This window comes from Poecilia latipinna, unplaced genomic scaffold (genome assembly GCF_001443285.1).
Source record: "Poecilia latipinna isolate Pla-1442-1.1 unplaced genomic scaffold, P_latipinna-1.0 Scaffold1912, whole genome shotgun sequence".
Classification (NCBI taxonomy): domain Eukaryota; kingdom Metazoa; phylum Chordata; class Actinopteri; order Cyprinodontiformes; family Poeciliidae; genus Poecilia; species Poecilia latipinna.
The window spans coordinates 21,259-31,550 of NW_015114528.1; the positions used below are offsets into that span (position 1 = coordinate 21,259).

General features: G+C 36.3%; 1 protein-coding gene across 3 annotated transcripts in view; it reads right to left on the reverse strand.

The window, feature by feature from the left end:
• LOC106935123 (fatty aldehyde dehydrogenase-like) overlaps positions 1-9,638 on the reverse strand; it is a 15,268-nt gene extending 5,630 nt beyond the window's left edge. The window contains exons 1-10 of one of the 3 annotated variants that reach the window (XM_015015439.1): positions 9,397-9,638; positions 7,882-8,044; positions 7,225-7,456; positions 4,586-4,671; positions 3,335-3,543; positions 3,125-3,242; positions 2,351-2,492; positions 2,105-2,271; positions 1,656-1,755; positions 564-802 (exon numbers count right to left, since the gene is read on the reverse strand). In XM_015015439.1, the coding sequence (XP_014870925.1) occupies positions 564-802; positions 1,656-1,755; positions 2,105-2,271; positions 2,351-2,492; positions 3,125-3,242; positions 3,335-3,543; positions 4,586-4,671; positions 7,225-7,456; positions 7,882-8,043 (1,455 nt within the window). In that variant the 5' untranslated portion in view covers position 8,044; positions 9,397-9,638. Of the gene's footprint in view, positions 1-563; positions 803-1,655; positions 1,756-2,104; positions 2,272-2,350; positions 2,493-3,124; positions 3,243-3,334; positions 3,544-4,585; positions 4,672-7,224; positions 7,457-7,881; positions 8,051-9,282; positions 9,355-9,396 lie in introns of those variants that run through there. The other 2 variants (XM_015015437.1, XM_015015440.1) reach the window with 2 other exon arrangements.
• Positions 9,639-10,292: the final 654 nt, after the last annotated feature.

Consider the following 10,292-nt stretch of genomic DNA (forward strand, 5'->3'; position numbering starts at 1 on the left):
CTTATTGGAAACTCAAGACAGCCATAACATTATGATTTTTTACAAGTGTATGTACACTTTTGACCACAACTGTAATTTTGTTTCTGTGGACAGAAAACACTAGAAAAGAATTGTAAATCCTAAAATAAAAAAAGAAGTTGAGTTATGAAGGCACCAAGCTTTTTTTTTTGCTCTGCATTAAGCTCCATCCATCAGCTGTGGTCATTCCTGCAGCATGATGCTGCCACCACCAAGCATGGCGTTTTCCATGTTTACCAAAAAGGTAATTATTCATCTCATCTCTTGTAAACTGAACTGCTTGTTGTTGTGTTGTGCTACTTTCGTCAACAACTAAACGGTTATTAATTGATTATTAATTTTCTTCTATTAACCACCACAGAAAAGCTGGATTGAATCACACACAAGTTGACTCTAATTTTATGACTTAAGAGACTTCTCAGGGCATATTTCATAAGAATTTTAACTGAAGACATGAAATGACACGGACGTTTCAGAAAACAAAAAAAAGAGTAACTATTTTTTACTCTTGACCTTAGTCTGTCTGAGTCCTGTGTTTCTCTTACCTGTAGCACAAAAGCCGCCACCACGGCCATCAAGGCCAGCAGCAGCATCCTGCCCGTCCAGCCCAGGTCAAAGTTCTTCAGTAAGAAGAAGCGGGCCCAGCCCAGTTTCTTGGGTGTGTGTGGCGGGTAGCGCATGTTGTTCACTCCCTCCATCTTCAGCTTTTTGATGAGACAGCCGCGCAGGTGGCTCAGCTGGTCGAAGCTGAACTTGCCGTGGTAGCAGCCCATGCCGCTGTTTCCTGACCGAAAAATAAAATAAGTTAGACTGACGATAAACTTTAGCAATCAGAATAAAGTCCCTGAAAGTGTCAATGTGTTAATTTTTCTGTTAATTTGTTTTAAAGTATTTTAGTTTTAAATCTATTTTTTCAGAGTATTAAATATTTTAAAGTTGACTAAGTTTTATAACTGTTGACTTTATGATGTGTTTTTTTTTATGTTTTTATTATATAAAATGTGCAGTGTCGCTGAAATGTGCTATACAAATAAACTTGGATAATTGATTAATCAATTCAGTTAACATCAGGTATTTGTCTTAGTTCAACATTTTATTTTATCCGAAGTCTGACGCTAGAGGGCGCTCTGGCATTTGCTTCACAGAGATGGGCAGAGTAAGAGTAGCACTACTTCAACATATTTTCACTCAAGTACAAGTAAAAAGTATCCATCCAAGAAATTACTCAAGTAAGAGTAAAATATATTTGGTAAAAAGTCTACTTAAATACAGATATCAAATTATCTTTTAATATTTAAAAATTACATAAAGTTAAATGCAAATTTTGCTTAAGGTAATTTATATAAATAAAAACAGAACAAAATCAGGAAAAAAAATCCATCCAAATCAGTTTCTTTCAATAAAAAAAGTATGAAACTTTAACAAAAAAACTGCAGGTGTGTGTCTGTATCTGGTTAATTTTGGTTCGAAAATCCAGAAATTTCCCTCAAGTGTGAGTAGAAATACTTCATAACATTACTAAAGTAAAAATAAAAAGTACATTGAAGTAAAAATATTCATAAAAGCAATTGTTTTTGAAAAAAAATTACTTTTTAAAGTGTTTTTTTTTTAGCTTTTTGTGAAACGGACTGACTTACCTACTCCTCCAAAAGGCAGCGAACTGACAGAGAAATGAACCAGACAATCATTTGCCAGGAATCCTCCGCTGGACGTCTCGTCTCTCATTCTGCTGATCACCTGCAGAGAGAAAAACGAAGCAACAAGAACCTGGTTACACATTAAAACATATGCACAAGTTTATAACAAGTCAGTAAATTACATGTCTGATGATTTTTAATCTTACTTTTTATGCTGTTTAGCTTTAAAATGACAAAGCAGGTTGCAGTTGATTTAATGTGTGGATATAAATGGGTCAACATGTGCTTTACACACTGCATTTATTTCATGTATTTGTTGTTTTTAATGTCCAACTCTGTTCTGGATTTCTAAAATGAATTAGCAAAACTGGAGATTTATTGTTGTGTTTGCTTTATTTTTGCTTTATGTGAATAGTTTGTGCGTTAATAAAAACGTAGCTCTGAGATACCTTCTCATCTGCAGAGAAGACGTACAGAGCCAGAGGTTTTTCTCCCTTGTTGATGAACTTTATAGCTTCGTCCAGTCCGCTGACAGGAAGGATGGGAAGAATCGGTCCAAATATCTCCTCCTGCATCACCTTGGCATCAGGCTTTACGTCACGCAGAACTGTGGGAGCTGAATGCAACATAAAAAACCCCCAATGTTTTAGTTTATAATTGAATAAAAAAAAACCTCTAAGTGTGATCTTTGGTACCGATGAAGCAGTCTGACTCGTCTCCGTCTCCTCCAGCAGCCACTGTGCTGTCCCCCACCAAGGCCATGATCCTCTTAAAGTGCCGCTGGTTGATGATGCGCCCGTAATCTGGGCATGTCTTTGGGTTTTCTGTGTAGAAATCCTGCAAGTAACGGAAAAAAAATAATTTTAAATATGAAATAAAGCTTATTTTCATGTTACAAGTTCCATCAGCTCAGGGTCCAATTAGCGCTGGAAAATCAATCAGTAACAAGATATATTGCGATAGACATGAGATCAATATAAACAGATAAAACGTGTGTTAGAGAATTCACTGATCTAGAACCGCACAGCATTCTGGGGGATGTAGACAAAGTAAAGGTTTAGTTGTTCAGCCTCTCGCAGCTAGTTAAGCAGAGTGAGAGACTTCAACTACCTTTCCTCACTCTTTGGTTACGTAGCAACAAGCTATGAAGTTACTTATGGCTACCTAGCAACAAACTGTTAAGTAAATTATGGTTGCCTAGCAACTGCCTGTTGAGTAAATGGTGCAGCAGCAGTTTAAGATTTCACCACTGAGTCACATAACTGCTTAAAAATAAAATAAAAAAAAACAATGTGGTGGAGTGAATACAGTTTAGAAAAGAGCAAGTGTCACATCATCAGTTTGCAATATATCAGATATTTAAAACAGAAAACTGATCATTAGTTATCGATATCGACTGATACGAAGCGTTTGTTTTAAGTTTTCCAGCCGTATGAACCAGCCCTGGTTCCACTGTGAGCTTCCGGTACCTTAATGGATTTCTTGACCTCCTCAATGACCCGGTCTTGAATGCTGGGGTCACAGAGGATGTAGTCTGGGGCAATGCAGGTCTGACCGCAGTTTGTGTACTTTCCCCACGTGATCCGTCTGAACAGAACATTTAACAGAAGGGTGTAAGAAAGGAGCATGTTGTCTTTAACAAAGAGTTAAAAACTGTAAATATTAAACGTGTGTTGGACCTGCAGGCTATGCTAATGTCGCAGTTCTTGTCGATGTAGCAGGGGCTCTTGCCACCCAGCTCCAGGGTCACGGGGGTCAGGTGTTTGGCGGCGGCCTCCATGATCACTTTACCCACCGTACCGTTGCCGGTGTAGAAGATGTAATCAAATCGCTGGCGCAGAAGCTCCTGGGTCTCTGCGACTCCTCCGGTCACTACAGGGTAAAGCTCCTAAAACAAAACAAACAGCTTAAACTTCATAAAAACAAAGAGTCCAAACTTAATGGGAGAATTTGCTTTATTATTTTATCTCCACTGCTTAAATACAAGAAATATAACACTATAATATGCGTAATTTCCTTGCATGTCTGTTTTTAATTTTGGATTTCTAAATCAGCAGGTTAAATTAGCACATCAGTCCCAGCTATAAAGACAGTTTATGTTTTAATAAGGACATTTAAACCTGCAAACAAAAAAGACTGTAAGCACAGGGTCTAACTGTGAACTAATGAACAGATGAATAGATGGATGGAAAGATAGATTAACGCACAAATGAATGAATAAATAGAAATTCAAATCTGGGAATCTAAATATTTGTTATACTCATTTTTTCCAGTTTCAGACTGTTACTTGAAGACAAACTATTTGTTACTAAGGCTTTTCAACACTATTTTTATAATATTTATAAAGATAATTGGTAATTATTGCTCAAACTGAGTTGAATTACTGACTCAAACTTTATTTGTGGAGCAGTTTTCATTCAGCCATGTGTAAGAGGAAGTGTTTAAAAGGATTAAAGTTAATTAATATAAGATTATTGTAAATTCATGACTGACGGTAGAGTTTGAAATGAAATCCAACTAATATCAGTCTTTCCTCATAATATTGCTGTGATAAAACATTTCCAAGGCTGAACTCCACACTGTCCTTTGTTATCACTGAAGCTGAATGTTTTCTTATAATTAAAAATAGGAGATGTATATGATAAAGTACCTAACTGTAATTAAACAACATGAGGTCAAAGATAACTAAAATTTCTGGTGCCTGAATTTAGTTTTTGTGTGGATCTTATTGCAATGTCTTTAAAATCATTATTTTTTTATTCAGAACATTATTAAACCAAAGCTTAATTTCTCCGTTTTCCTTCTTTTCTGAGTGTTTGGGAATACATTTTATCTTCACTGTTGCTGTCATGTGTTGCTCTTTTCCTGCAAACACTCCATTAAAAATGCTGAGTTGTTTTTCCATATAAACTGGTTTTCCATTCAGTTACCTTGTCGATGTAAAGCGGCAGCAGATCCTCCATGACCTTTGAAGTGTGAACGCAGACCTCTGACGGCTTCACCACAGCTGCGTTACCTGGACAGGTGATTCAGTAAAGAAAGAGTAAAATGACGTAACGCCTCATAAATTTCTAAATTAACTGAGCAAACAAGTCCTGTTGATTTGTGTCATCAGTTGGAAATGCAGAGTTTCACCATTCAGACAATGTAAATTGTTAAAAACGGGGCACATTACAAGATTCAACCCTGAACTTTGAACTTAACACACCCACCAAATGCAACACCTCATTTACTTAATCTTTTTCTTTTTAGAGGATTTATTTATTATTTATGTTTTTGGCATTTCTTAGATATTTATTTAAATTAAATCTTGTTCTCAAGTCAGCTGAATTTTATTGTTTTTTTAATTATAGTAAATTGCATTGCAGGTGCAATTTACAATAATTAAATTAAAATCAAGTGGGTACACATTTTCTCATTTGATTTTATTTAGGAGCATTAGAGAAAAGGTAGATTAATATAAGAGTGCAAGACATTTCAGTTGTGAACGACGACGTCGATTTTCTGCTCTGTTTTACAGTTTCAGTCTGTCTTTAGTTTTCAAAATGGCAGCAGAGAAAGTGAACGAAGCAGTTTAGTCCGTATTGGCCAAACTTCTACGTATTAAATTAACATTAATTAATGTACCACTGGTGATTTATCATGGAGAAAAAATACAGTCAAGGTTTTAACGTCTCAAAATGTTATGAAGTTTAAGGGGTATGAATACTTTTAAAAGGCACAAAACAGACATTAAACAAGTGTTGAATAATTCAGGAATTTCATTATTCACTCTTCGACAGCTCAGATGATCCATTTGAATTTCCTCAAGGCTTTAAAAGCTCAGACAGCATCTTACATAACAGTAGCCTTTCAACTTACTACAGGTGTGTGTAAAGATTATATCTGGCATAAACTAGGTTAAAGATAAAATAGACTTTGTGTTTATTCGATTAATTAAATATTTGCACCGTATGTATTATGATTTAAACACATATTCAACTTCATCAGTACATTTTTAACAACCAGATTAAAGAACAAAACATGTGTCACCACCTTATCAAATCACTGATTTTGGGTATCATTAATTGCACAATATTCCACAATTTTAGTCATTTCAAGATGGCTGAAGACAGAGTGATGACCTTTGACCTACAGAGTTATTTGATTGTGTAAATTTATCAAAGACTTCTGACCCAGCAGGCGTTTGATACTGCAGAACAAAGTCCAACATGTGCAAATACCCCGCTTGACGCTGCAGGCTCATTCTTCTCACTCTAAATATGTGACTCTGAGTAGCATTTATCCAACAGAGCTGCAGACGAGCAGCTGCTCCAGAGTACTGGTACAGTGTTTATGAAGCTATGACTGTGAATATGCAACACAGCAGTGCTTAGATTATTGCATTGTCACGGTAAACAGCCAAGCAACTCCTCCCAAATCCAACGTTTGAATCACAAATAAATCAGAGTTGAGCCAAAACATTTGTTCAGAGCCTCAGCATGAGAGCGTCCTTAAAGAGACCCAGGAAGTCAATCAGTTAAATAAAGTTTAGCCTTGCAAGCTCACACTTCCAAATATAAAAACCTAAATTACTGAGAGCAGATTTTACAGGTTTTTAATCTCCAAAACTCTGCAGTCATGATTGCGGTCTGGAGTTCACAGCATGAGCTTTGACCCACTTATCTACGTGAGAATATGAAGCATTTGGCAAAGTTCTGGACACAAAGGGGAAGTAGAGCGGCGGTGATCACAAGACGGACTGAAAACCGACAGCAGAACCAGAAACAACCTGTGGAGCTTTACTCACATCCTTATGTTTTAAAAAATATAAGAATTATCTGGAAAGATCAAATCACTTTATGTAGCTTTGAACAACTAAAAGGTGTAAAATCTTCAGAATGACTCTTTTTCACCAGTTCACCTGTAAACAAACTATTTCTTTCAGCAGTAAAGTATTTTAATTAATTGTGCAGATAAACAGCTTACAGATGCTATTGGGTAATAATTGTGCAATAATTTCTAAAAACTTTATGATACCCTCTATTTCTAATTATTTTAAATCTCTGGATTTTCTGCCCACAAACGTGTTTTAACCACAAATTTACAGATATATTCACACACCTGCAGTTTTGTTAAAGTTTTATGAGTTTTATATTCAAATAAACTGATTTGGAAAAAAAATATTTTGCTTGATTCTGTTATTTTTTGCTACTTATATGAATTATTGCCATTCTAGTCCTTAAAATACAAAAATTTTCACTTAATTTCAAATTTTGGTCCATCTGATTATGTAATTTTTAAAAATTAAATATTGATAATTTGATCATTAAATACTTTTTACTTTTACCTGAGTAAAAATATTTTGAAGTATCACTACTTTTACTTCAGTACAATTTTGGGTACTCTGCTCACCTCTGTCTGTCTACTGGTAGATATTTTCTGGAGTCATGTAAGCAGATTATAGATTAGGGATCTCAAACTTTAGTTCCTAATAAGGTTGTTAGCAGAAGTTCAATTCTTCAGATGTGAATATAATCATTGCTGGATCCCGCCTTAAATTTCGACCTGACAAATGAAGCTGCAGTACCTGCTGCAATCGCTCCAATGAGAGGCTGGATTGTGACGGCCCAGGGGTAGTTCCAGGCCCCGATAATCAGCACCAGCCCCAGCGGCTCCGGTTGGATGTAGACCGTGTCAGAGAGGGTCAGCAGGTTCTTCTCTACAGGACGGGGGGCCGCCCATTCCTTCAGCTTCCTGATGGCCAGGTTGATCTCCCCCTCCAGACCCAGAGTCTCAAACAGCTGCGTCCCCACTTCACTCTGACCATGGAGAAAATATTAAACTTAGAGTTAGATGATGTAGATACAGTCCCACTGATTGCACTAAATGAGAAGAAACTTAGTGGAGTGTGTTGAAATGAACTTCAGAAATAAAATCTGTTACTATTATTATTTAAGTTCAGGTTGTTTTGAAAAACAATCTGAACACGTCATCCTAGCAGGTAGCAGTTAAAGTTAGCAGGATTGTGTATGTAAACAAATAGAATATGTTTTTTTATTTTTATGTATTACCTAAGGAATGTTAAATAATGTGGCATAAAAAATCTATTTCACCTCATTTTTCTCATCTTTTTGAGTTAAATTTAAACAACTAATTAAGTGTAAGAGCTAGCTTCTTTTTTTGTGTGTTTTTTTAAGTGTTTTTCTGTGTTTTTAGCACGTCGTCTTTCACACTTATCACTCACTTTATTGAGATCTTTCTTGATGGCATCCGAGATGTCTTTCTCTCTTTCTATGAATAAGCGCTGCAGGTTCTTCAGCTGGATGATCCGGTACTCCAGAGGTCGGGACCGGCCCGTTTCGAAGGCTTTCCTGGCCCGAGCCACCGCCTGCTGCTCTCGAGACATCCTACGACTAAAACAGGCGTCACAGTTCAGAGTTCAATTTAATTTCAACTTAATTCATAAAAAATAACGATCTCTGGAGTGAAACTACAGAAGTAAATATTATTAGAACCGTAATCACACTTCTTCATGTGACTGGTGTCCTAAAGAAACATGTTACAAATGGGAACATTTTTCAAGAGCGTTATTTGTGTTTGTGGGACTATAATTGCTGTGACACAGTTAGATGTAATGTAATAAATCTTTCTTATCGTCATTTTTATCGTTATCACGTACTGCCAAGTATCGTGATAAAACTTTAAGTCCATATCGCCCAGCCCTAGTCCAGGTGAATTTACCCCATGGTCAGACATTGAGAAATAAAAACAGAACGATACCTACATGTAAGACTCTGCAGGCCTTAGTTAGAAAGTTAAATGTCAAAGGTCATGACAATGGAACTAGAAAACGACTCAAAAATCATGAAAAGACTTTGCCAAAGGTTGACAGAGTACCCAAAAATAGTAATCAACCAAGAGTAGAACTACTTCAACATATTTTTATTCAAGTAAAAGTTAAAAAAGTATTTGTTAAAAATGACACTTAAGTCCCAAGAAACTCATCAAAACATAAATCATTTAATATTGAAAAATTATATAACAGGACGGACCAAAAATATGCTGTCAAAAAAATAAAAAAATAAAATTATATATATGAATATACTTATTGCTGCTAAAACATGTCAATTGTTTTTTGTTTTGTTTTTTACTAGTGAGTGCATAAGACTGTAATAAATATTATTATAACTTGTGTTATTAAAAAACCGAAATGCCCTCATGTTTAACGTTAAACATGCAGCTCTAAACATTTGCACTGTGCAACCCATCAAAACTGCTCTCGGTTCTTTAACATGTTCTGAAAACATTTCTATTCCGGTAAACTAAATAGACCAGAATGATGAGTGCATGTAAAAACGCCTTTTCTTCTGTCGTCCTGCTGTCATGTAGGTTGAATCGCCCTTTGTTTACAGACACAAAGAAAAGGCAGTAATATGAGTGCAGCGAAGCCTCCATAACAGCAGCGGTCATACTGGGATGGTTCCCAGTTAAAGGTAGAGACAGACGTTCAACATCCGGTTCACGGCTTGCAGCATAGCGGATCTGTGTCGTTTAGCGTAACTTGCAGGTGCAACTTTTCCTGATCTGTTACTCCAGCAGCTCTAATCAGCTTATCATTATTAGCATCTTTTCGACAAATACTGATCTACTTCCTTTACATAAACAGGATGCTCCGCCCCGTTACAGCTCCATTGATCTGCCTGAGAGTTGGTATAGATAGAGAAAATCTCTAAAAAACCTCCGATTGTTTAACTCCTACCTTTATAATTTAAGGGAGAAATGTAAAGTCCTTCACCGCCTTGATGATTACTCGCGGGGCTGAACAATGACAGCAGGCCACAGCAGCTGCCCTCCTCTCCCCGTTAGGTCCCACCCACCGTGGGCTGGACCGAGTCGCTGCAGCCGAACTCAGTTTACATATTTCCCCACAACTACACAGTGAACTTCAGCATCTACCGCTTTATGTCGCAATGAGAGGTTTCCAAACTACGGTGCAATTCATTTTAGAGAAAATACTGTGGTCCAAAACATGATCTCTAGCGCCACCAGCAGGTCAGAACTTCACATTGTTGTGGAGTCAGAATCGCTACCTGCCGCCGCCATCATTGTTTTTTCTTTACTTGCACACTTTTACAAACTATAGCTACACAATTAGGAAGTTATTGCTAATAATTACAAACTTTTGCAGCTATAAACCTTACAATTATTACAATTACACCATAATTACATAACAGCTTACGTCGCAGTTTTTATTTGGTGTTATGTAATAATAAACTGGTTGCATATTTTGTTTAAAGCAAATTTAGGAAATAAATTTACCTCAGTTGCCGATATTTTACCACAAATTAGAGATGTTTATATATATATATATATATATATATATATATATATATACACACACACACACACACACACACAATTACATGATAATTGTATCATGCAATTACAAAAGCAAATGTTTTGGGCATTTGAACTATTATTGTAGAGATTAGCTCAATCAGATTGGATATACAAAGGAGGAAATCCCATCTCATTAACGGGGGGACCCTAAACAGGGACATTTCGTTAGCGCAGTTTTGGGGGTGACGGGGGGGAGGTCAGAAAAGTTACAGTGAAATGTAACGTAAAATGTGGTTTAAAAAGTTTTTAAAGTTT